Source organism: Hemibagrus wyckioides, linkage group LG21 (assembly GCF_019097595.1).
Source record: "Hemibagrus wyckioides isolate EC202008001 linkage group LG21, SWU_Hwy_1.0, whole genome shotgun sequence".
Classification (NCBI taxonomy): Eukaryota; Metazoa; Chordata; class Actinopteri; order Siluriformes; family Bagridae; genus Hemibagrus; species Hemibagrus wyckioides.
In genome coordinates, this window is record NC_080730.1 from 19,998,427 (window position 1) to 20,026,320 (window position 27,894).

Genomic DNA, 27,894 nt, shown 5'->3' on the forward strand with positions numbered 1-27,894 from the left:
ACAGAGAGAGAGAGAGACCCCGCGCGGACACAGACGGTAAAAGCGGCTCCCGCCCCGAAACGGATCTCTTTTTGTCGGATCTCTTTCTGACTTTCTGCAGAGGAAGCAGTGAGATTTCTTTTTTAAAGTGCGTATTACAGAGTGCCGGCATGAACCTGCTACCCAGCGAGCGACCAGCAGTTGTTGGTTATAGGGAAGACAGACAGGCGGTATTAACCGGAAAGCATGCGTCGCATTGAGGAAAATAATCTGATCAGACCTGAACGCAGAGCTCGGACACCTTCCAAAAGACAGGACGCGGAAAAGGGAAGAAACGATGATGTCAAATGATGCTTCTGGTCTTTAACACCGCAAGTTAGAATCTGAACAGATGATTATTCACGGGGAAATAAAGCCGCGATCACTCTTTAGGATTAGCGAAGGAGCCTGTGTAATAGTGTGTAAGCAAGAGCTTCGTACTGAAATCTGACCCTGAATTCGCCTTCAGCAAACTCTGTAATGCCCTGGTCTAATGATGACCATAATAATGACTAGCATGTGTTAGATTATTGTGTTTAGGATATTTGTAAAGACATAATGAACGACGTCAAAAATAACATTATTACTGTTGTTATGCTATAATGTAAATATATGCGTATTACAAAACATCGTTTTGGACTAAATGCAAAACATCAACACAATGACATCGTAGGCTATTTTAATAATATATATACACACATACAAGTATTTACATTTCACATACGGTTTTTTTAGACTTTTGTGCGTGCACAAGGTCGAGGATGCCTGATTGCGTCAGTGTCGGTGGTCGTTACTGCAGGTGCTTGGTGACGGCGCAAGTGCACGGACCTGATCAGCGCTTATAACTGTCATAACGGGACACCGGAAATGGACGCGGCGGTCGCGTGCCACTCTACTGAGCCGCCTGTGCTTAAGTCGGACTCGAGAGCTACCGACCGAAAAGACAGCCGCGGTGACACGGAGCCTGCCGCAGCGCGAGGAGGGGCGAGTGAGCCGAGCGCGAGCCTCCAGCAGCAATCGACAGATTGCCGGAGTTCGGCCAGGCGCAGGTTCATCCGCACCAACTTGTGGTTCTCAGAGTCGGAAGATCACGGTTTGGAGACTCCGGAATGCGGCGACAGCATCAGCACCGGAATCACCCGCCCCGTCGGCAACGCGCGCAGAAATCGGTACAGAAAGACCTCGAGCGCGGGAAGTCCAGTAAGGACCGAAAACTGCACCGACGCACAGGGACAGAAAAGCGAGGCCGAGCAAAAGGAAGACCCCGTCGCCTCGAGCACTGCCGGGAAGGACGAGCACGGGCACACGGAGGAGGAAGAGGATGAAGAAGAGGAAGCCGGGATGACGGCAGTTAGCACTTCTCCCAGTGGCCGCTTCCTCAAGTTCGACGTAGAGCTCGGCAGAGGCTCATTTAAGACCGTGTATAAGGGCCTGGACACCGAGACATGGGTAGAGGTGGCGTGGTGTGAACTTCAGGTGAGACAAAAATGAAAATAAAATCCGATTTCATGTGAAAATGTAGTCTATTACGTCATGTGAACAAAATAAAAAAGAAAAAGTAATGAAAAGAAAAGAAAAACCCTCTGATTAATAATAATAATAATAATAATAATAATAATAAAATAAACGTAACAGGAAATACTAGCACCTAACTATTTAAGACTAAAAAGAAGAACAAGAAAAAAGAATACAAAAATTATTTAAAAGTATGAAATAAAAAATAAAGAAGGAAATACAAGCTGAACATTTCTGTTTTAATGTCAAGTTACAGTTTTGAAAAGGGATCAGATGAAATACTACTTTTTGTACTTAGAGACCCATTCAATACACAGGTATGTAATTATACAATAAGTTATAAGCCTATAAGATATATGCATGATTAATATCCTAATTTCTTTGTTTGTAATGTAGTATAAACATATTCTCTCATGCATTATGGGAGTCTCTACTGTGTCCCAAGGCTTTTACGTTAATTAGAATAAACATAGGTCTGAAATAAACAAAAGCAGACTTTTGGTGAAAGATTTCTAGAAAGAAAAGAAGTTTATAAGTTGTAATGCAGTGTATGAAGCAGTGTACTCTGGAGATTTTGATCCAGCAGCAATGTGATGAACGCTCTGTCCAATGGCATTGAGGCGTCTCAGTCACGATGGTTATTCAGACCCAATCAGTGTTGAACAGTGCTTATAAATACTGATATCAGACTGATAGCTGCTGGCTATTTTTACCCCCAGGACTCTGAGAGGTGAAGCGCACAGCATCGTATCATCTTGCTAAGACTTCTATACTTCCTATAAATCCCTGAACCATCAGATTTATTGTAACATCCAAGTACAGGTATTGTTTAAATGTAGAAAGAGGAACTGAGCCTGTTAATGATGTCATTATACAGTCAGCTTATTTCTCTGATCACATCATCTCCTGCAGCAGCTGGTTCAGCTGAGGTCAAGGGAAATTGAACGTTTTGTTCTAGAGCAACAAAAGACCCCCATGTGACTGTATGCTAATGAGGGCCAATTAGTATATTCCCCCAATGCCATCCACCCAAGTTAGCTTTCATTTCTTGTTATTAATACTAGCATGATTTCTGTAACACACAGAGCACAGGGTGTTGGACATCGAGTGGATTTACAGTACTGTCTTTTACAGAAAAACCTTAGAGTCATAGTGCATGTAACTGACAGTGTAATGGCAACCTTCAGTAAAGCAACAGTTCACACTCGTCTTTAAAAATCTCATCAACTGGAACACAATAGTTCAGCATTTTCAGCGCATATTTAACGGCATGCTTGTGTCCGTAGCTGAGTGATCAGTTTTTTTATTTTGGCTAATATCTCTGCTTATTATTACACACTGACAGCAGACCTACATGAACATGATGAAAGTTGTTTTATTTAGTGCTGTTAATTTTCTCTCATATTGTTAGCATTTGTGTCTTTAAGAGAGTTATCCAGTATTTGGCATTTTTAATTGAAATGTGTTCAACGGATTAAAAAAGGCTTAAAATAAGGCTTAAAATAGCCCGTGATAAATGTATTGTTTATTCCAGTTTTGGTGCAGATGTTGGAAACTTGTCAAATCCTCTCAAAATGTTTCGGCATATTGGCAACCCATGGTATTTATTTATTAACATTTGACATTTACACACAACTCTGCACACTGTACAGCTGAAACATGGGACTCAAAATGTGACTGAAAATGTGATGTGAATCTCTGTTTTGGGGGTGGGGTTTAGCAAAGGGTTTTAAAATATGAGAAATGTAGAAATATGATGCTCGTTGACTTTTCCAGTCTGAAACATCCCCAGGGCTGGGCAGTTTTTCCAGTCTGAAACATCCCCAGGGCTGGGCAGTTACCATTTTTTTACTATTTTCAAACATCATCTTGAGTATGAGTGTTTGCTGTGAGTTCTAGGGTATTGATCTGCATATTAGACTCCTGAGAGGAATACTGAGTGTTTCCACAGATACAGACTCCTCTGGAGGGAAAGAAAGGAGAAAGGGTTGACACACACACAGACACACACACACACACACACAAGGCAACAGGCAGTTAGACAAAGAGAAACAGAAGGGAGGAAGCATCCAGGATGTAAATAATAGTGTGCTGCAACACAGCCATGCTGCTGTCCATCTCTTAGTCCTGTTTAAATCCAATAATCCATAATACATGCTGCCACAACTCTCTTTACACATCTGACAAATCTCTGAACTATCTGTCATTTTATTACCAATCTGTACTATTATCATCCTACATATGAGTTGAACTGTTTGTCCTTGTATAACCTGGGGTATATGGGTGAGGAGAAAGACTCAGGGGCAGGAGGAATTTCAGCAGAGCTCAGGGCTCACTTTTATTTCTTAGCAGCTTTTCAGCATACATAAAAAACTCAGCCAAAACATAAACAAACAAAAAACAACAACCCACTACTGGCAGCCTAAAAGGGCCATCACAGCTTTTGACAAATAGCTCTTTGCTGCATTCCAATCTGTGTGTGTGTGTGTGTGTGTTGCTAGCTCTGCTAACCATTCCACTATCCCTCTCAGAATCACAGCAGTAATAAGATGCAGGTGAGAATCCTTATACGTTACCTGCCAATTCAGCCCTCCTCCTTTCTATCTGCATCCGATCCTGGACCACGCCCCTTTCTGGCACAGTCCAGATCCTGGAAGGCAGGGTGACTTAGCAAGTTAGAGTTTCTAGAGCAGAGCATTCGCTCAGTGGAGATTGCATTACCCCCAATATATTGTGTGTGCTTTAATATTTTATTAAAACCCATTGTACTAAAAGTAATTTATTTTATATTATGCCAAAAGAAAACAATTAGTTATGAGATTATTTCATTCCCAAAAATAAAATGTCTTAAACAGGTGACTTGAAACCTTGAAACAGGTCAGTGTATATATCTAGCCAAGTTCAAGTGCATGATGGGAAAGTAGTTTACTGAGGTTGCGTACTCATGTGCAGTGTTTAATTGGTTTGAATAAGACCCTGGTTTCTTCTCCCCTTAAGTACAGTTTTTTAAGCAGATGAGAACAGATCGTTCCTACTTGGGTCCAAGTGCGTTTTAGCAAAGTGGACCCGGGCTAGAGAACTCTAGTGCTCGCCGGATTTGATTGCAATGAAAAAGCCATTTGGCTCTGGACTGCAGGACATAAACCAAACATGCCATGCGTTTTTGTTTGCAGTAGTTTTGTTTTGTTTTTTGAGCTGTGAGAAACAAACTGAGCCAAAGCTGTAGTGCTGCAGAAAACGCCATGTGTTCTGGAGACTGGAACTAATGAACCACTAACCAAAATAAACACTGGACATGATACAAAATGCTGTGTTTAAATAGCACCATCTGAGTGTTCTTGGTGCTTGGCAGACTTTAGTCATTTCTACTCACACTTGCTGTGGTTTGTTTATTCTTATCTTTTGCTGTATTTCTGATTGATGAATGAAAGAGTTTCATGAGAACGTTTTCAGTCCTTTACACACCCTTTAATTAAAATATACGCCTTTTTCGTTTGCTTAATCATGTGCAGAATGAAAACAAACCAAACCAAAGAGCACACAAACCAAAAATTTTAACATCAGACCATCGCAGAACAGACCTTATTTAGAAGGTGAATCATTTTCTGTATTGCAGTGATGATGACATAGTGGTGTGTGTGTGGTGCATGTATGAGGTGCAACCTCATTTCTAGATTAGACTACAGTATATTTTGTCCACTTAACTACAACTGTAGTACACATACCTACACAGTGGTTTTGTGAGCACAGTACAGTCTAAACAAGTTTGCCTACATTTTAAACATGAATTACTGACATTTCCTTTATTCCACTTGTCTGGAGCCTTTTGTGATTAGATTTGGATTGATGGCTGTGTGTGTGTGTGTGTGCGCGCGTGTGCGTGTGCGGATATATCTGATTTAATTGTCTGCACTGGTTCAGAAGATTTCATACCACGTGAACAAGCTGAAAACCCAAGATGTGCAGACATGCTGGATAAAGCTCACTGCAGAGACAGCAAAATATGCTGACTTAAGCTCCAGGATTTGGAATAAGAGAGAGAGAGAGAGAGAGAGAGAGACTTCATGTTCATTATCATAAGTAGCAAAACACACACACACACACACACACTTATCATAGGGATTGCTGCAGTTTAGTGTCCCTTGGAAATCAAGATTAGTTTCTCTCTTAAGTCTCAAGTCAGTGAGAAGCTTCTTTAGAGGATCAAGTTTAAAAAACCAGTCTTATTTGTGGCCCCTAACCTGAGACATTGTTGTTGTTATTGTATTCATCTAATTTGGATTTATTTGAGTTATTCAGATTGCAGTTTGGTTTTGGTTTCAGTAAACACACACTGATTAGATATTCTTTATATAGCCCTGCAATGTGGAATTTGCAATCATGGTTTGGATTTAATCACAGCCAATTCACATTCCTCCCACTTTTTCCTCTTTATGAAGTCATATGGAGGTGTGGAGAACTGAGAATTTGACTGCTTGTAGTGAACTCTGTGGGATTTTTTTTACAACTTTAATTATAAATGACACTCCTCCAGTGTGTATTATCAGAACACCCTCATTCATTGCGGTGGTACAGGGGTGGCCGGGGGGGGGGGTGTTAGTGGCCCAGCAGATGGTAAGTAATACGCAAAGTCATTTCAGGTGAGCAGACGCATCACAGTTATAAGGGTGCTGATACAGATAGAGCATAGTGTGCAAGTGCAGCTCTTGGCACTCAGTGTTGGTAAGTAAAAGCTGCTCAGAGCACATCACTGAGGTTCTAAAATAACACAAAGACTATGACTTTGAAACTACTGGGTTATGGTATAGTTGGTATATAGATGGTATGTTTCAGATACTGAACATGTTGCTCAGTGCGATATGGAAAAAATGCATCCGTAATTTGAAACCACAGAAATGTTAACCAATCTACATGAATTGTTTTCTGTATTGTTTTCTTGGATTAAACTTTATAAACAATCTAAATAGTTTTACATTTTTCAAATAACAACACTATATCAAGCAGCATTTGTGTTCATCTTGCCCAAAAACTAGCCTAGCATTAGCCCTTCTTTCCACTTTTTGTACGACAAAAAAAAAAAAACATATAGCAAGAGATGTGTGCATTTAATAACACTAATACTGTTCCAGTGAGTGTGGAACAGATGGAGATGGTTTAACGTAGTTTCAGCTCCTCCTGCAGCAGTAGAGGACATGTACCAACATATTGATCGATAATGAACTCTCTCACTCCTGCTCGCCAGTCAGTGACTCGACGTTAAAACATATTAGATCTAGACACAGATCTAGGGTCAGTTTTAGCATGTCCTGCTAAAATTATTGACAAAGATCGGAGCTGATTCCAGATCATCCACAGAATATGGGATTCAGAGATTGTGGCCATGTTTAATAGCCTATTAATATATACGTTATTCTAAAGCTTAAAGATATAGTTCGAGAAAGAGATGTTAGAGGAATTTATGCATAAACATGGCTCACTTTGTATAAGAGAGAATATGTACACGAGTTTCAACAGCATAGGGTTGTATAAAAAAAACATATAACTCTTGACCATTGCCTGTTTTTTTTCCTCCAGTATAAGTGTATTGTGAGTAGCTGTAAAACATTGTAATAAGGGTGCATTTGTTGTTTATTTATTATAACGCAGCAGTTTCTCCCCACAAACCCCCAACATTTTATAGCAGTTTTTATAGGCTTGTTTTGCAGTGATTGCAACTTTTTTTGCCACATCAATTTCTCCTTCTCTTTTTCCAAACATGTCTCAGGACCGTAAACTATCTAAAGTGGACCGGCAGAGGTTTAAAGAGGAGGCGGAGATGCTGAAGGGTCTCCAGCACCCCAACATTGTCCGTTTCTATGACTTTTGGGAGTCTCCTGTCAAAGGAAAGAAGTGCATCGTCTTGGTCACTGAACTAATGACGTCAGGCACTTTAAAAACGTGAGTCTCGGAGCTTTGAAAAATAAGGAGATATAAAAATACTCCAAATTGTTTCATTACACTTATTGTTTGCGATTTGTAACGATTCAGCTGTGTTTTTTGGGGTGAAAAACATATTATTTTAGGAGAACAATAAATAACATCAATAATTATTCATGAAAAATGAGACATTGAGATAGAGTTACAGCAAAGCAACCAGTATCAACCAGAGGTAAAGCTACTCATCTGAAGCTTTTGCTTCATTTTTGACTAAATAGTTTATTTCTGGTTGTATTGACTATGCAGTGCCTGACACTTATGAGAATTTTTGTGCCATGAGAATGAGAACTTTTTTCACTGAAGCATTCATTTAGTTTTTGGACAGAAAAAGAGCACTGGTTTCAGATCCTGAGCTCTTGATAGTTGTCAAGTTGAAATGCTTGACAGTTATGCAGCTGTAGGTACTGTGTAGTGGTCCAGGCAAAAACTTAGCAGATAAAATAATTTTAGTTTTCTATATGCAATATCTCTATTTTAAGCATGCAGTATCTCTGTACATATATTTCACCAAACTAACATAGAAGTGTTTTTATTTTGGCTAATTTGTAACCTTGCTTTGGTATCCACCTGCTAAAATCATGTTGTATATGTAGCCAGTATAAAATTTGCTATGATTAAAGAATGATTAAAGTGAATCTGCCTGTAGATGTTTAAACCCTTGCGAGGTAAATGTGATTTCCTTACTCACTGAATGTCATGCTTTGATCAATTTGTTTCAGAGCTGTGTGTCATGGTGAAACAGCAATACTGTAAGCCTAATCAATACAGACTGTAATCGGATACCTGTGATATTCCTGCACAAACTTTTAAATCCAGTTCTCTCGCTTTTCACTTTCGGGGGTAACTAGACTTTAAAATGCTGGAAGAGTGCCCAGTGATGGGGTTACACAAAGATCTAACAAATCAACATGGTGAACTCAAGATTTGATAGCGCTGTCTGCTGCAGGTACTTGAAGCGTTTCAAGGTGATGAAGCCGAAGGTGCTGCGTAGTTGGTGCCGGCAGATCCTCAAGGGTCTTCACTTTCTGCACACACGCACACCTCCTATCATCCACCGAGACCTAAAATGCGACAACATCTTCATCACAGGCCCCACAGGTTCAGTTAAGATTGGGGATCTGGGCCTAGCTACACTCAAGAGGGCCTCCTTTGCCACAAGTGTCATTGGTAATAATCTTCTAGGCCTTTATGTCATTATTTATTGGATAAAATTACATCTTATAATACAGACCAATAAAATGTTACTATTTTAAACATTTCTTAACAAGACAATATCATTCTCTTTATTTATCGTTCCTCTACTATTATTTTTAAAACCATAAAAAATTAAATTACAATTAAAGGTTTATTTCTGATGTTGTTAGGCACTCCAGAGTTCATGGCTCCTGAGATGTATGAAGAGCACTATGATGAGGCGGTAGATGTCTATGCATTTGGCATGTGCATGCTGGAGATGGCCACATCTGAGTATCCATACTCTGAGTGCCAGAACGCTGCTCAGATCTACCGCAAAGTCACCAGTGTGAGTTACATTTGCTAAAAAGCTAAAACTGGTTCAGCTTGCCAGAATTTTGCATTTCCTCCAACCTCAGGGCTTGTATTCAGTTGTGCTGTTCTGCAGCATTTTTAAAACAGACCAACACTGATTTTAAATGTCAGTGCAAATTTTAGCTCAATGCAGCATTTTAATTGATACCTCCAGAGACAGTGTTCACAGTACGTTTTTATCCATTAAATGCATCTAACTACAAAGCATCAAATTTGTAGAGAAAAGCTCCAGATTTTTAGATGCCAGCACCAACAGGTTTGCATTTCTGTTCAGATATTTGTGTGGTCAGATAAATTGACTCATTGCATGATTCTGCATTATTATTATATTTAAGACATAATGTGCTAAAGAATAGAAATGTAGATATAGATAAGGAATAAACAATAATACATGCATTATAATAAAAGCATGATAGTGCATTTCAGTTGCCTGTTGTACTGGTTTCTGCACAGGGGGTCAAGCCAGCCAGTTACACTAAGGTCACCGTCCCAGAGATTAAGGAGATCATAGGGGAGTGTATCCGCTATCACTGGGAAGAGAGGTGAGAGCACACATGAACAGGTTTACCATAGCCTATTGATTCCTACATATGATTGATGGAAAAATTGGAGAAAGGTACTTGATTTAATCTAAGCACTAATATTAAATAGAAGATTTTTTTTCTACTTTGTATTTCATGCTCTAATTGTGTTTGTATGCATAGGTGTGTGTGTGTGTGTGTGTGTGTGTGTGCGTGTGCATTTTGATGTTATATGCTTTAATTTTCCCTCATTTGAATGAAGTATGGCATGTTATCAAGTGTGATAGACAAATGCTGGTCTACATCAGTATCAAGTGGCCATTTATTGCCTGTTAAAATAAAACCTTATAGGTATATTGGATTTCTAAAGAAAAAGATAAAGATCCAATAGCATCACTCTTCTCTTTCCCCAGATACTCCATTAAGGATCTGCTGAATCATGCCTTCTTTGCAGAGGACACTGGCGTCAGGGTAGAACTCGCAGAGGAAGATGATGGCAAGAAAACGTCGATTGCACTCAGGCTTTGGGTGGAGGACCAGAAAAAGCTGAAAGGGAAGTACAAGGACAGTGGTGCAATCGAGTTCACCTTTGACCTAAAAAAAGAGGTGCCAGAGGCAGTTGCACAAGAAATGGTAAGCATATTTCTATTAAAGTTTCACTATATGCTCTGTCCAAAAACTAACCTATTGTTTTTTTTATATAGTAAAATTATGGGGTAAAATTATCTAAAAATTATCTAAAAATGCTATTTTTCCCCCCTTCAGGTTGACTCTGGTTTGTTCCTGGAGAGTGACATGAAGATTGTTGGCAAGTCAATCCGGGACCGTGTAGCTCTCATAAAATGGCGTAGGGAGAGGACCATCTCTAGAGGCAAGGGCGAGACTGAAAAGGTCACTGAGGACCATGAACAGAATGTGCCTCAGGATCCATCTCTTAAGTTGACACAGAGTACCATGGCTGATGCTCGTACAGAGCCTGGGGATCACGACAGTGAGTCAGTCAACCTCTCTAGTGGCCCCACCAGTTCAACTACATGTGAGCAACTGCTATGGATAGCACGAGTCTTTATCCTGATCTCTAATGACTTGACAATCAGGCAAATCTTTAATATTGTCACAAGAAAACCAATCAGCATAAATTACATTATCTCAAAACTAATTCTGGAATTGTCAAGGTTAAAATTTAAATTGTTAAAGCAATAACACACACCAGTGAGGGTACTACTATGTGCTGTAAGGACATAGGGAAAAGAACCATTCTTAAACAGGCCTCAAAATGTCATACTCCAGTTTTACATAATCAGGGAATCAGCCGAATGATAATCACTGAACCTTCAAACAACCATTCACCCATAGCTGATTTGTCCAGAACTGCGATAACTGATCTAGACTTCCATTTGGACTACAGATAATTGAAGATATATGCTTACATTTTATATTAAATTGCATTATTGCACCTAAGTGCTATTGTGTAGTCAATTTTTTAAATAAAATTATTCTTTTCCATTCACCTCTGCAGCAGACAGCGTTGCCTGCCCTGCAGCAATCTCAGATGCTTTGAGCAACCAGCACAGCATAATTTACCAGTCATCATCTGAGCCCTTCACCACTTCCCAGAAGGTCCTCAGTCCACCATTACAGCTTATTTCTGAGTTACATCATGTAACCCAACCACAACTAACAACTCAGCTTCATCAGGAGGTCCAAAACCAGATCACCGCTCACCTGCATTCAACACAATTATCTATTGCTCAGTATAAGCAAGAGATCATAAAACAACTTGTGGATCCTAAAGATCCCACTGTCCAGCTGCAACAGCCCACAGCTCAGTTACATCAAGAAGCCCAACAGCAATCTGTTATACATCTCCACCACGGAGAACAGCAAAAGCAAAATGCTGGTCAGTTACTCCAGGGGATCCAGCCACAGGTTATTCAACAAAAACCCACAGTGCAGCACCATCATGTGGCCCACCCTCAACCTTCAACACAGTGCCAACAGGAGGCTCTACCACAACCTGTAGCACAGCTATATCAAGGAACTTATCAGCAGCCCACTACTTCAATACAACAAGGAGCCTTCCTGCAGCCCTCTGTACTAAACCAGAGTCTTTACCAGTCACATCCAGTAAGTATGTTTAAACTTAAATTCCATAACATAATGCAATTACAATCTGCACATGGCAATGTACTCTAAATGACTGTCCTTATTTTAAACATTTGCATATTTTGTTTATGCATGATGGATATGTCCTCATGTCTAATCTTTTACTGACTGCTCAGAGACATGCCAGTGAATCCCAGGGTTTTCTTTTGAACCTAAGGAGCAGGATTGGTACTAGATGTGGCAGTGCCTCTGTTCTGAACACATTACAGAGGAAAACCCACTGGCACACTCATTCAAAGCCACTGCCACAGCCAGTCTGCAGTTGCCCAAAATTACAGCAATTTCACACAGAGTCAGTCTTTTTTTTTACTAGTGCATTTACAGCATCTCAGTCACAACAGAATACACTGACATTTGAAAATGTTTCATCAACTGAGGCTGTACTGTTTCCTCATGGATGCAAGCCTCAAAATGATTTAGTCAGTTCTAACACACAGGTACATGCCTATTACTCTGCACATAGACATTCCCTTACACCATGTTGTTCACATAACCGCCAAGCTGGTCTTGCTTTGTTGCTCACTGCAGAGAGGAACAGAGGATCCCTTGAATCCCAGTCTCCCTCTTCCTGTTACTCACCAATCCACCAAAACCAAGCCCTTATTTCTGGTTTACCCCCATTGTGTTTGCTTCACTCAGTGCAACCTACCTCAATCACCTCCATCCATGCATGACTACATCTCCTTACAATATATCTCTGCCCTCCCAGGAACTTGTGACTTCAACATCTCCTATTCATCAGACAGTAAAATTTGCAATGCACATCAGTGCTCCATCTACTGAGCATAAAAAACACTCTTGCTTTGGTCAGGTTCAATTAAAGTCACCACTTCCAGAATCTGACATTTCCATGGACATACTGAGCCCTTCAATATCACCAATATCATCAATACCACAGGTTCCTCCCTCTACTGAGAACATGTCCTCATCATCATCTAGTGAGCTGAGGTCACCACTTAGCTCATGCTCTTCGGGCCTGCCCCTATTTCCTATGGCTTCGCAGTCCTGCACGAGCAGGGATTCTCACCTTATTCACAGTTTACATAACATTATCAGTCACCATACCAGCTCCCTTGTTCTGATGGAAAGAACTGCAAGGCAGCCAAGCAGTAGCCATGGAAGTGTCACCATATGTAATCCTCTACTTAATGACATTAAAAGCCTTGGATCATCACCCACCACACAACACAAGGCTCCTGACACACCACTGTATGTTCTTGGCAGCAAGGATGGACAAGATTTTATGGTATGTCAGAAAATGGACACACTGCCCTTGATCCCAGAAGAGATCTCCTGTGCAGGGCTGATACCTCTAATACTTCCACATTGCTTGGCTAAGCTCAAGGTGCCTCCCTTTTAAATGTTCCAGAATTGCTTTGGCTTTGCAATTTCACCTTTAAAAAGTTTACTAATCCCAACAGAGTACTATCCTTATTAATTGGGTGGAAAAGGGTAAATTGCCTTTCACAACATTATTTTTACAACTCTGAAGTGCATGATATCTCAAAGGAATTTTTGTACTGGAATTTAATCTATTTGTCAAGAAGCTATATACATATATTTCTAAATAAATGTAAAGTAAAAAAAAAACTGTCAAAAAGTGCAGAAACTTTTAAAGCAATAAACAGCAACTGGTGAAAGACTGCAAATTACCCTCAAGTAACCATTCTTCCCAGTAACTTCCCTTGAGTATCATCTTGACTCACTGCTCTGAGTACTGTAGTTTAACCCTGTTGTTTTCTTTTTTTTTTGCTTTTTTCTGTCTATGGCTATAGCTAATAATTTATTTTATTCCATCAAAATAAACACTGCTACATCTCTTCAAATTCTTGCTTTTGTTCATACATCCTACTAATGTGGAATTAATTATTAGCAACAGCTACAATCTTAGAATAAGCATTTTTAGATGTCTAATAATGCATTTCTCAATTGTAATGTTTAAGAATCACTTGCTTGTCATTTTTTTCTTATGTTTTTTTAGCCTTCTGCTAAACTGATTCAGCCTCAGACTATATCAGCGCCAGCGACCCCAGCAGCAACTGCACCACAAGGACAGGAGGTGAGGTTACATTGTTCGGGCTAATTTAATAAACACATCTATTTCCACCTTACTGCCCAGGTCATTCAAACTAAATGTATATGTATTATGTTTTTTTTGTGGTGGTGTCCATAACAAGTAACTTTATCTTTGCTTTCATTGTGTAGTGGCTTAGTATTTTAATTTAGCTTGTTCTTTTTTGTGTTTTTATTTCTCTTAGTTTCACCTCTATCTCCATCCTGCAGCTTTCCTGTCCCAGGTAGATCTACCTGCTCAGATCTGTAGACATGTCTACATCTTGTTGTTAAGCTTTCAGGCATTGGCTCTTGGATCTTCGCGTAAATTATGGCCTACATCTTCAATCCCTAAAATAATTAGCTATCCTTATGGGACATCCACTACCATGACCTTGACTGAGTTGTTGGAGATAGATACTTGCATGTAAAGGAGTACTTAATTCCAAAAAGTGCTAACATTAATACTTAATAAAATGTAGTAGAATTCTGTTTCTTTTGCTGATGTCCATGTTAGCACTTTTGGAAGAAGAGTTCCTTTAAAACAAATAGTTGTTGTTGGTCGTTGTTAAGAAAGTCACAAGCTGATCACTGTGAAGGTAGTTTCACAGGACTCATCTCAGTCTCTCGTTTCTAGACATTATCAAATCTGCAGCCAGTTGTGGAGTCGACTTCTGAAGGACAGGCACATCCTCAGCATCTACATCAACCAGGTTCTGCTATGCTCAGCACTGCACCGCCTTCTCAACCACAGCAGACTGTTCATGCTACACCCCTACTTCAGCCTCTTCAGATTTCCACTCAAGTATGTAACTTGTTCTTAATCACTAGGTGAATCCTTCTAACAAGTGTCGTTAAATCTTTAGTTAGCAGTTTTTGTAAGTTGCATTATTTTTGCTTCCTCAGTTCTCTTCACCGTACTCCGTTATGTCAACAGTGGGCACTCCTGCCAGAAGTGAGGCAGTAACAATTTCCTCCATACCATACAGCACCCCCTACCCCAATAGCGCTCCTCCAGTACCTCCATCCTACTACTCTCCCAGTCCAGCCCATGTCCCACTACCTCTTGCAGCTACACAGAACATAGCATCCATACCTGGAGCAGGTACACCCCAAACCCCTTTATCTGCTCCTCTGGGACCAATCCTGGGTATAGCTATTTCTCCTTCCCTCATACCACCACTACAGCAGGTGTACCCTTCTGTTCTTCCACCAGAGGGCTCTCTCCTTCAACCCCAACCCACCCTGTCCTCTATGCCCATTTCTCATACATTGCTGCAGCCATCGTCCTCCTTTCCTCCACAAGAGTCCTGCATCTCTGCACCACCTGCACAGGTACATACTATCTTGTCTAAGTTGTCTAAGATAATGTAAACTGATGTCAGTGTATGATCATTCATATACAACAATCAAGTACATGTCAGGACATCAGAAGATAATGTCCTATGTCTATTTGAGCAAAGCTCTACATTTGCAGAAGGTTTCTATTAAGATGAATAGAATTCTACATCTGAATAGTGGCATAGTTGCATGAGTTCAGGATTGACCAGAAACAGTAAACAAATAAGATTTTATATTGAGAATGAATCAGTTATGAGTTTAGGTGAAACAGTGGACTGAAGTGTAGGGGGGGCAATATTGATTGTAATGCTCTTTTTCTACATAGGATGAAACTCTGGGACATGCACATGCAGAACCAACACAGATGAAGTTTCTTCCACACAGAGAAGAACCAAATCAAGAATTTACTGCAGCGAGTTGTGGTCGGTGTTGTACTTTTGAAAAAAACAAACAAACAAACAAACAAAAAAAAAACATATGCTCTGTATGAATCAAGTATTATTTTTTCGTTATCTGCAGGTGAAAGTTGCACTGATCCAAGCAATATTCAGCAGATCCAGGAGACAGCATCTGTATTCATTCCTCCTACATCTGACCTAATCCATGAGGTAAAATCCATTACTGTCACATTGACAGAGAAGCATAATATCAGCACACTGTCAAAACACTGTACCACTAAGGGGGAGGGAATATGGTGTTCAGATCAGACATTTTCAACCTTTTGGGACCCTTTCACTGTCGGCTTGTTTATTCCAGTGTTTCACAAATGACAGAACTCACAAATTCCAGTTTAGACAAATTTATATAAGTAGCCAATGGGAAAACACTGAAATTGTCATGTTTATGTTGTAGGAGTCAGTACCGATGCCACTCCCCATCTACACATGTGACAGGTAGCTATCTTTAAACCTCTGTTTAAATCTTCTCTGTTGTACAGTTATTTTTTTCCTACAGCAGTTATGTGTCTGAATGTCCTCATGGCTGAAGCTTATGGCCCTTGTGGTTGTTCTCAGTTTGAATTCAGATGCAGCTTCAGGTAAAGAAATGAGTGATAGTTATGATGGAACCATTAGTGGAGGAAAAGGTGATGGGAAACCCCGAAGACATCATCGCAAGTCTGCTCGTACCCGTTCGCGACAAGAGAAGACCAGCAAACCCAAACTGAGCATTCTCAATGTGAGTGTATTGTATTTTCCAATTTTTGGTTGTGTATTGATGCCCTCTGCTTACTGTTTGCTCCCTGTCTTTCCTTCTCATGTAACTAGGTTTGTGATACAGGTGATAAAATGGTGGAATGCCAGCTAGAAACCCATAACCACAAAATGGTGACATTCAAATTTGATTTGGATGGTGATGCACCAGAGGAAATAGCAACATACATGGTCAGGGGATTAGTTTAATTTTTTTGCATGTAGCAAATGGATATCACTTCATTTGTTTTTGCCATACCAGAAGTACAATGCATGTTATCTCCTAGGTGGAGAATGGCTTCATTCTACCCATAGAGAAAGAGATCTTCATTGACCAGCTAAAAGACATTGTGGACAAAGCTGAGGACATGTTGAGTGAGGATGTAGAGGGGGAGAGACCAGGTGCCCTGAGGGATACTCCGCTTCAAGGCAGCTCCCCTGGAGGAACGGGGGATGAGGTGAGTAGATACATAAAAGGTGAAAGTCTGAACTGTGTAAGCAAAACCCTACTGTTTAAAACCAAAAAGATAAATATGCAAGTTAAAAAATTAATAATTTGATTTTATTGTTTGTCTGAGGTTATCCAGAATCTGAAAGGACCGAAAGATGGTGCCCCTCAGCCTGTGTATCAGCAGAATGGTACATTTTCTTCTTTAAATGGGCTCACTCATCAAATGTACTAAAGTATTTGTTCAAGGATTCTACATAAAACCTTTAAGGGCACCGTGTGGCCAAATATGAATGGACAAATAATAAAACCAGTAAGGTTTTTGTAAGATAGACTTATTTTTTTTCTGTTATGTACTGCCATGGATAAAGATCTTTAATTTCTCTCTAGTTACACTATTTTGAAACAGGGTTTCCAACTAAATGACTTCCCCACCAGTAACTAATTAGATCAGAAACCCCACCCAAGACCTCCTTGATTTTTAACAAACATGGGAAAACATTTTGTATTTTTTTTATAAACTGAGGGCCAAAGTCATCACTTTGTTGCTCTAGAATGAGTGTTTGTTAATGACGTACAGTATGTAGAACTACTACATTTGTCTGACATAACCTACCAGAAATGCATCTGTAAAACATGCCAGTCATTTTGATAGCAGTCTTTTTTGGTTTGGCCCTGTAGTGCTTCATACTGGTAAGAGATGGTTCATAATCTGTCCTGTGGATGAGCCGAGTGTCAGCCAGGATGTATCCTCAGAGGGAGCTACAGCTACACCACATACAAGTGGACTGAGCGATGGCACTGCGCCAAGTCAGGCTGCTGACAGTAGCACAGCTCAGCCAGTGGAGCACTGCACTGCACCTGCTTCTACAGGTAATGTCAGGTTCCCATAAATCCTAAAAAGCAAGGCTGAGGTGCATTTGTTATGCTGCCTTTTTAAATCCAACTGATGTCCAATCCAAAAGTTTTTCTTCACCGAAACATGTTTTAATACCATAGCACCTTTGATTCAATTTTCTATAGCAGCAGCTTTGCTATAACAGTGACTACAAGCCGTTAGATTACATTAATGCTCTCATTCAATAAGTTAATGCTGTGCTCTAATTATAAACTACGGAAGCCCAGAGAGGCCATGTGATATTATAATTTTTGCTTTTGTTTTCTCGTGATCACGACTTAATTTTCTCGTGATCTCGAGATAATCAGAACCGCGGTGAAGTTAGTTTGATATTCGGACATTAGACAGACATTCGGAAGCGGTAGTTTAGGGACCGTCCACAGGGTACACCTCTTTGTATCCCAAAGAATCTCTTCTTTTATTTTTATTTTAATTTCTATTTTTAAAAAACACTATTTCTTCAATAGCTTCTAGGTCATGTGACCCTGTGACCCAAAACTAGTACTAAAATGATCTACTTGGACACCTCCACAGGGTACACCTCTTTGTTATTCCAAAAATGTCTTCTTTTATTTTTATTTAAAAAAAAAAACACTATTTCTTTAATAGCTTCTGTCATGTGACCCCGTGACCCAAATCTGGTACTAAAACAATCTACTTGGACACCTCGACAAGGTACACCTCTTCTTATCCCAAAAAATGTCTTCATTGATTTTTATTCATTTGTTTATTTTCTTCATTTGTTTAACTCCTTTCTTATATAAATAAACAAGTCATTTTTATCACGATTACACACCGTTTTTTATTGTTATTACACAATAGTCTTCTTAAACACACAAGCAGCGTTTCCATATTTTTTTTCTGGCTGTTTGAAGCTGCAAAGTGCCACACTGGACCTGTTGAGATAATTTGATATATTTCATATTACACATACACACACACACACACACACACACACACATACATATATACAGATGTGGCATTTAAGAATGCGCGTCAGAGGGACAGGAATCCCGCGGCGACTTGTGCGGCATTGTGTGTGACGCTCTCGCGCAGGAAAGACGAGACCAGTAGGCGGCAGTCGTGTTTCATGTACATTGAAATCGATCAACATAACGTGGCTCTGCGGAGAGCAATTGGCGTATGATATCAAAGTACCACAAAAGCTATTTAAAAGCATTATCCATTATTTTAGTACTAGTTCTGGGTCACATGACATAGAAGCTATTAAAGATATAGTGTTTTTTTTTAATAAAAATTAAAATAAAAATAAAAGAAGAGATTTTTTGGGATACAAAGAGGTGTACCCTGTGGAGGTGTTCAAGTAGATTATTTTGGTACTAGATTTGGGTCACAGGGTCACATGACCTAGAAGCTATTGAAGAAATAGTTTTTATTTATTAAAAAATAAATTAATAATAGCAAATTAATTCACATGATACATAATTAATACTATCAATTCATTCAATTTTCATTTATAAATAAACAAATGCTGTTTGCAATGCCGCATGTCATAGGAAGAAATTAGAATAACTGGGGAACGTAGTCAGTTAAGTAACAAGTTTCACATTTCAGTCGTACAGAAATTTGTTGACGGCCCCTAAACTACCGCTTCCGAATGTCTGTCTAATGTCCGAATATCAAACTAACTTCACCGCGGTTCTGATTATGTCGAGATCACGAGAAAACAAAAGCAAAAAAAATAATATCGCATGGCCTCTCTGGGCTTCCGTACTAAACAGATTTAAAATCATGTTAATTAACAAAGATATAATGTCTAATCATTGATATGGTGAAGTTTTCTGTTAGGAGATGCTTAATAAACATTTACAAACGGATGATGTCACTCCTTTGTAAAATGAGCAATAAGAGGTAAAGCTCTAACTTTGTGGATCAACACAGGAAAATCTAAAGTTGACTTTTTAAATATAACTATAAAGCGAAAACAGGTAGGATGTTATATATATGAAAATAAATAAGTATGTCTCTGTCACTGCTTGATCTAAACACCCAACCATTATTATCCTATTATAGTGTTTTATTCCTTGCTTATTTGCACATCCTGTTTATTATTGTTTAGATTCAACAGGTTATGCCACAGCTCCTCCATCTGGTGGCAGTGATGCTCATGGATTCAGCCCACTGTCTCTGAATACCATAGACCCCTTATCCTTGGTTCCACTCTCTGCCACCCTGCCAGCACAGTCTCACAGTGGACCAATTACACCAATCCATGCTGCCCAGCAGGTTGTGGATCTGGCTTGTGCTGCTTCCAGAGCTGAGGACATGCCCTGCTGCCCACTAGTTATGCCATTAGCACTGGATACAGGCGTGAGTGCTCAGCACTCCTCACCAGTGACCCCTCCCCTAATGCAGGACACTCATGGCATTGTTCTGCAGCAGCCATTTGCATCTGTGGGTGGTGCCAAGCCCCCATCAATGCCCCAGAGCCCGGCGACCTCACAGCACCATCATGCACCCAACGAATCAGATGGGGAAGGTCGGGCCCGGGTGGGGTTTGTAGACAGCACCATCAAGACACTGGATGAGAAGTTGAGAAATCTACTGTACCAGGAATATGTGCCCATGTACCCATCAGGCTGTGCAGCAGAGACTCCAGGATCAGGCACTGAGTATGTGCAGTCTCCACCTGGACCAGAGAGCGCAGCAGGGGGATCGGGTAACAGCACACCCAAAACCATCGGAGACGGACGCATCAGAACAGGGGAGCAACTGGTGAGGTTTTTTAATTTATTTAAACATACTTTTTCTTCATTTAGGTGAAATTTTATTATTTAAACAATTCTATTGTTTATAAAAGCTTTCTTTCAAATATCATATATTTGCAAATAGCAATGTTACACGATTTCTTTTTTATTGAGACCATGATAAGGCATACATAAGAATAAGAATTGTAGTTACAACAAGTAAAATAAGTATTGAAAACGTCATCATTTTCCTCAGTAAATATATTTCTAAAGGGGCAACTGACGAAGTTTTCACCAGATGTTGGTAACAACCCATGCAATCCAACAAAATCAAACCATAGATGTCTGTAAAGTAAGTTATGTGGAATAATGTGAAATGACACAGAGAAAAAGTATTGAACACACTTACTGAAAATCATTTAATACTTCGTATAAAAGCATTTGGTGGTAATGACAGCTTCAAGACGACTCCTGTATGGAGAAACTAGTTGCATGCATTGCACGGGTGTGATTTTGGCCCATTCTTTCACACAAACAGTCTACAGATCCTTAAGGTTCCATGGGCCTCTTCTATTAACTCTGATCTTTAGTTCTTTCCATGGATTTTCAATTGGATGCAAGTCAGGTGATTGGCTGGGCCATTCTAGCAGCTTTATTTTCTTTCTCTGAAACCAATTGAGAGTTTCCTTGGCTGTGTGTTTGGGATCATTGTCTTGATTAGATGTCCATCCTCGTTTCATCTTCATCATCCTAGTAGATGGCTGCAGATTTTTATCAAGAATGTCTCTGTACATTTTTGTCATTCATCCTTCCATTAATTATATAAGTTTGCCAGTACTGTATGCTGAAAAACAGCCCCACACCATGATGTTCCCACCTCTAAACTTCACTGTTGGTCTGGTGTTTGTGCCATTTGTCCTCCAAACATGGAGTTTATTATGGCAACCAAAGAGTTCAATTTTGGTTTCATCTGACCAGGCCATTTTCTCCCAGTATTTCACAGGCTTGTCTAAATGTTGTGCAGCAAACTTTGGTGAGCATGCATACAGGCCACGAAGGTTGAGTGCAATACTTATTGTTTTCTTTTAAACCAGTGTACCTGCTAATTCCAGGTGTTTCAGGCTGGATTTTGGTGAAATGATGTTCTTTCCACTTCCGGATTATGGCCCCAACAGTGCTCACTGTAACATTCTAAATCCTTCCGTAACCAATGCCATCAGTATGTTTTGCAACAATAAGGTTGTGAAGGTTTTGAGAGCACTCTTTGCTTTTACCCATCATGAGATGTTTCTTGTGTGACACCTTGGTAATGAAACACCTTTTTATAGGCCATCATTTGGGACTTAACCAGCTGATATTAATTTGCACTGACCAGTGGCAGGATTGCGTTCTAATTACTGATTGATTTCAGCTGGTGTCTTGGTTTTCCATACCTTTTTGCACTTTCCTTTCTTTATGTGTTCAATACTTTTTCCCTGTGTCATTTCATCGTTTGATTTCTTTCTTTCTGCATGTGCATATTGCATGGGTTGTTACCAACATCTTGTGAAAATTGCATGTCACCTTTAGAGATATATTTACTGAGAAAAATGGTGATTCCTTCAATACTTATTTTACCTGCTGTATACTATTCTACAGGTGTTATATAAAGTATAATGAACATTAATTTATACCTTACGTTTATCTCCATAATTAAAAAAAATGTAAACATTCCAAGGCCATGGTATGAATTTAGGGGTTATTACTACTGCTTAAATAAGCTTTTGTTTTTCATTAATATCAACTTAAATAGACCTCCAACGTATACTGATATTTATTATTTTTGGAGTTGGAATCAGCATATTTTAGACCTGACAAACAGGACAAATACAAAAGGAAAGGTTTCTTTTCTCTTCTTGGTGTTAACTTTAACCAATTTCTTGGTAACAGCCACAGATTCCAGAGAGAGTAGACAGTCTGAGCACGCTCAGTGACTCTGCTGTTGCTGGTATGACAAATCTTTTTTACTTTTTCTATAATACCATACAATTAAAAAATAGCCTATCCGTCGTACTAAAATATATATTTCAAATGTTCCGATTTGAAAAGGTCAGCGATAACGTAAATTAAACTACATGACACCCCATAATTTTTGTGACCAGAATTAATTCTCTTTAGTTACAGTGTCAAAGAAACCCATAATGCCTCACTCCACTTCCTGCTCAAGCTCCAGGAGTCGCTATAAGGTACTGTTTTTAAGCAATAATTTTGAGAAAGTTTCTACATTTCATCATCCACTTTAATGTAGCCATTAATCTCAGAAACTGTCAATCAGATGACAACTGGTGCTCCCGACTTCCTTTCCGGGACCCGGAGGAAGCAGCGGAGTTGGAGCAGCACGGCTTCTCCAGCACACCCTGGTGCCTGTTATGGGGAGTGCAGCATTTACGGTGAGCCAAATGCAACCTTTAATGCAGGGGATAACAGTGCCACACGCAAGAAACACAGCAGCAGGAATTCAGCTCCACCTGATTTCTGCCTGGACCCTCTGTCCTCTCTCAGCGAGCCCGGCACCCTTCCACGAGTACGTACATCCGTCTCAGCGGATGTCCACGCTCGCTTCATGTCTTCTGACTCTGGGGCAGAAAGCAGCCCAGCCAAAATGGTGCCTCCTACACCATCTCGTTCAGAGAGGAGAGGAAGCGACCTCATGAGGAGGGCAGTGGCCTTCTTGAGGCGTTCTGGACGCAGCAGCAGTGTGCAGAGCTCTGATTCTCCTAGTAGACATGGTGGAACGTATGGCTCATACATGAGCAGTGATAATGACTCTGAGATGGAGGACTTGGACATTAAAAATGAACTGCAGAGACTGAGGGAAAAGTGAGTATCATGTCCGTTACTCAGTGTGTAAATGGTGCTCATATTTACGTAGAGGATGTCAGTAGCAGTTATAGTATACCTGTGTATACAGTATGTATTTTTACTCACATTTTGTATTGTTCTATCTGAACTCTTTTTAAGACATATGATGGAGATTACAGAGCTGCAGGCTCACCAGCGTGGGGAAATCGAGCTGCTGTATCGACGACTTGGTAAAGCACCACCTACTGGCCTCAGCCTCACATCAACAGTGCCTCCTGCTGGGCGCAGACGCAGAGCCAGCAAGCATAAACTCAGGGCAAGCAAACTGCTCAGCCCTCTGGTCCAGCAGATAAGAAGTGTCACCAAAACAAGTGACAGCAGCAAACCTGGTGATGCTCCCTTGCTTTTTGATAGGATAAAGTTATAAACATGCAATTTCAGGATCAGCTCAAGTCAGATTTAGCTACTCATAATTCTTGTGGATAAAAAAAGCAAATAATAACAGCTCTGATTTTGCTGTTTCAGCTGAACCTGCTGTGAGTGTGAACGGCTCTCCAGCCAGAGCCTCAGAGAGGTGTCCTACCCGGGCTCGTTCAGGGACTGACACTTTACCCAGCTCTGTATCAGAACCGGTCCAGACCCAACAACCCTGCTCCCTCAAGGCCTCAATGTCGTCTGATAATGTCTGCTCTGGACTGCATGGAGAGGGAGCAGGAGTGTACAGCCAGCCAGGACAGGGTAAACGTCCTTAAAATTACAGCATATAACTTCATGATATTTTGTTGTGTATTGATTAGTTAATGTACTATCGTATACTGTCGTCCTCTGCAGAAATACTTTTTCCTCACACGAGTCCTCTTTTTTCCTTTCCCTCTTCTTGTGTCCAGGCTGGTCTCCTTATCACCCAACGGCTGAGAAGGTCACTTACAAATCCAGCAGTAAACCTCGTGCTAGATTCCTGAGTGGGCCTGTTTCTCTCACCATCTGTTTGTATCTTTCTCTCACCAAACCAAGTCACTCACCAATCCGCTGTTCCATTTTCTGTCGTACCTGTATTACCCTCCCTTTCCATACATCAGTACAATCTGTTTATTTTATTCTTCCTTATTATTAAATTAATACCCTTTTACTCTTCTTTCATTAAAATATTATATGGTTTAATTAAAGAACAATATGAACCATTAACTGATCTTGAAATATCCTTACTTTCCGAACATAACATTTACCATTTGTAAAACATTATTCAGCAGCTTCGTATAATGCTCTGTTTGATTTGCTGTTCTGAATCCATGATCGCTGTCTTTACATTTAACCTCTGGAATTTTTGCCTACATGTCTAGTGAGATTTCTCAAAGCTTACAACTGAATGCTAAACCTGAATGCTGACATCTTTTCCCTGTAGGGTCGACGCTGAAACGTCTCTGCCTGGGTAAAGAACGTGGAAACAGTAACTATACTTATTTTTCATGCTTTTATCCTTTTTTATCTAATTTCTGATTAAAACCAGTCAGTGTTTTTTTTTGCTGACTGTGGTGTTAGAATCCCTGTATTCAACAATATAATTAAACATATATTGAAAGATCCAGCTAACGACCTCCGCCAATGGTGCACTCCTGGAAATTGTACTGTAATTTAATTTGGGCTTTTATGATTTTCCAGGGCCTGCAGGTCCACCTGGGGCATGTAATCATCCCCAGATGCCCCCAGGTTCAACTCCCTCACCACGCCACCCAGCAGTGGGGCTAGCTCAAGCACAAAGCAACAACAGCAACAACAACAATGACCTGTGCCCTGAGGAGCTGCAGAAGTTGGTGGGCACATGGAGTCCCAAACAGCCTTGTTTGTTCACACACACATTCAGCCTGAGAGCACAGAAAACCACCAGAGCTAGAACCAGGAGTGCTGAAGGGGTAAGGACAGACTTGTACAAACAACATTTAAAGTTTCAGTATTCTGTTACCAACATTGTGGATGTAGCACAGCATGGAACTATTAATAACTGATACCATCTGTATGCTATTAGCTAACAATGTCTACAAATATGCTAAATCATTAAAACCTTACTAACATCTACATTTATTATTGTATACATCAAGAAATTCTGATTTTCCATTACCATTTCGATGAACACCACAGTTCCTTAAGAAATTTCTGTTTTTATGTTTCTGCTACAAGGGCAGTGATCATAAACAGAAATTGAGCAAAGCACCAGAGTGAACATGGAGCAGGGTGTTTTTTTAAGCTGTTTGCTTAACAAAGTGTAGGTTTTTAACTAACTTACACAATGTGAAATTTCACAATTCAAGCCTTTAATTCATGAGTCAACCATTAGAATTGTGCAATTTAAACCATTAGAAATGTGAAATTACCTACTTGCCATTTATGTAAAATAAAAAACAAGAAGAATGTTTGGCTAAAGGGCGGCTATTGACTAAACAGTGTCTTCACCTCAGTAGTTCCGGATCTTTAGAGACCTAGCCAGAACTAAAAGTTATTCAAATACAACTACTTTAGCTCATGAGCCACAGTGCTTCCTCTTGTTTAAGTTATTTCCAGAACAGTTTCATGGTCAACCCTTTAAAAAAAACCTTTCACCATGTTTTTCTTTGCCTAGGTGCTTCCAGGCTCAGCAGCAGTAACATCAGCCTCGTTGCTTTCTCTATCATGGCCGAGGATTAATTCCCACACTTCTGAGATGACACCCTTGCTCACACACCAGGATGGGTTGTCAGTGCACGACAACCATTTTGGTGAATTTCTAGGTTCCTCTGTGTACATTTCTCACTGGCCTGCACAGAACACAGGTCCTGATCAGGGAGGATTTATGTTCTCCACTGTGGCTTCATCTTGGACCAGACAGTCATTTCCACTAGAGCCCTTCAAATCTCAAAACAGGACTCCTAGGCCCATGTATCCCATGCTGTAGAATCAACTAAAATTCTCTAAAGTATCATTACAGTGTGGTAGCTTGTACAACTTTATCAGTATCTCTTAAAGCATGCACCACCTTACATATATCTTTCTGGCCCTTATAATGTAAATATCTATGCTAATGATATGTATATGAACATTAGCCAAATAGCTGAGTATGAATATGTCCATAATTTATCTGCAGTGTATTTTTTACATATATTGCACATAAAATATCACCCTATCACAATACATAGACACTGTATAAGCACATTGAAATGTATCCTTGTCTTTTGATTCAATTCATAACATTCACTGCATCACTGTGACACCTTGAGAGCCAGGACGTCAGCAGTTAGTGCATACCAAGGAATCTGGACTAGTAGCTGTATTTATTAGAAATGGCTTGTCACTGAAACAGAGAAAGTTTCAAGGTGAAGTTTACATGAGTGCCTTGAACAGCAGTTGTGGAGCCACTGGTAATGACAATATCTGTTAATGAAGAAATCTGGTGACATTTAAGGAGTCTGTTGGCAAAATTGAAAGTTTTATTTCCATGTACAAGGATGCAGGAAAATGTACATTATGCCCAGTGCATGGGAAATATTTTACACATGATTTGCCCAAAAGTTAGTCTGGGTTTCAAGATTTGCAAGAATCTGTGATGGATCAAAGATGACACTGTTATTAGGCAGTCTAGTGCCAACAGGCATTTCACTGGAAAATGTAAAACACCCAAATACACACGGTATGTTCATGGTTTGTGGTCCTGTGCTATGTTACCTCTCACTCAGTGAGGTGATGAGTTCAAATGTGTAGCACCAGGACTTAAAAGCTTCAGAGCTAAAGGAACAAAACAGGGAAGTGTGCAAAGTGTGTGTAAGGTGATGTATCTATTTAAAATGTATAATCACTGACATAGGAGACATATTATGCTTATCTCTGGACACTACATCTGATAAGACACTGTGCTATTACAAAATTCTGGACGTGTGTGTGTGAATATGTGTGTAAATGAGTATATGGCCACTTTTAAAATGCAAAAAACTATAAGTGTATTCAAAGTTCAGTCTTCACACCCTCCTTATTTTCTGTCCAATAAGAATAACGTATGGGCGTCATCAGCTTTGTGTAAAACATGCCTTAATTCATGCAGTGACTCAAAACACTTTACTTAAATGTATATATTTGTTGGTGTTCCAGAATATAATCATTTGAAATTAGGATTCTTCTTAGAACTAAATACATGTATAATTGTACAGTGTATAGTTATAAAACAATTGCTTTATCCAGCTTTTCCATATTTTCTGCTGTTGTATCTTAGCTATGCAAAAATGCCCACCAAGTAATGCATTACTGCCATGAGATTCTTCGCTTGTATATGCTTGCACTAAAATCCTACTGTGCTCAACACGTCCTGTTCTTCCTCTGTTTACAGACTAAGGCCAAGTCTGGACACTGTTCACAAGAGTAAAGATATTAAATCTTTTTTAAATGTTTACCTGTTATTTTTTGTGTGTTTTAGTCTGAATACGAAGAAATGTTCTATAATGAGCTCCATTAGGTGCTATTCCTAAAAAGACAAAAAATTAAACCACTTTACAGGAGCTTAAGACAGACAATATTTGATTCAGGCTAAATGTGGTACAACAATGATTTGAAAAACAATTAACAAAAAAATAAAATAAAATAAAAAAGTACAATAAAAAATAAAAATTAAAAGGTACTTAGATTAAGAAAAGGTTTGGTGGGGTATAATTAT

The 27,894-nt window shown here is 39.7% G+C and overlaps 1 protein-coding gene across 7 annotated transcripts; it reads left to right on the top strand.

The window, feature by feature from the left end:
- Positions 1–27,633, top strand: wnk2 (WNK lysine deficient protein kinase 2). Of its 7 annotated transcripts, none has more exons than XM_058374214.1 (30): positions 1–1,494; positions 7,298–7,470; positions 8,456–8,676; positions 8,874–9,031; positions 9,511–9,599; positions 9,992–10,211; positions 10,344–10,614; positions 11,098–11,705; positions 13,726–13,803; positions 14,003–14,041; positions 14,434–14,601; positions 14,703–15,131; positions 15,463–15,559; positions 15,657–15,745; positions 15,990–16,030; positions 16,151–16,313; positions 16,403–16,519; positions 16,615–16,785; positions 16,906–16,966; positions 17,457–17,648; positions 19,754–20,409; positions 22,311–22,368; positions 22,539–22,606; positions 22,696–23,240; positions 23,382–23,611; positions 23,748–23,960; positions 24,110–24,208; positions 24,625–24,669; positions 24,882–25,132; positions 25,837–27,633. In XM_058374214.1, the coding sequence occupies exons 1-30, from the start codon at positions 886–888 to the stop codon at positions 26,146–26,148; spliced, it is 6,471 nt and encodes a 2,156-aa protein (XP_058230197.1). In that variant the 5' UTR covers positions 1–885; the 3' UTR covers positions 26,149–27,633. The 7 variants fall into 7 exon arrangements, with proteins under 7 accessions (XP_058230197.1, XP_058230201.1, XP_058230199.1 ...); XM_058374218.1 differs by having other exon boundaries at positions 24,110–24,184; XM_058374216.1 differs by having other exon boundaries at positions 22,545–22,606.
- The last annotated feature ends 261 nt before the right edge of the window (positions 27,634–27,894 follow it).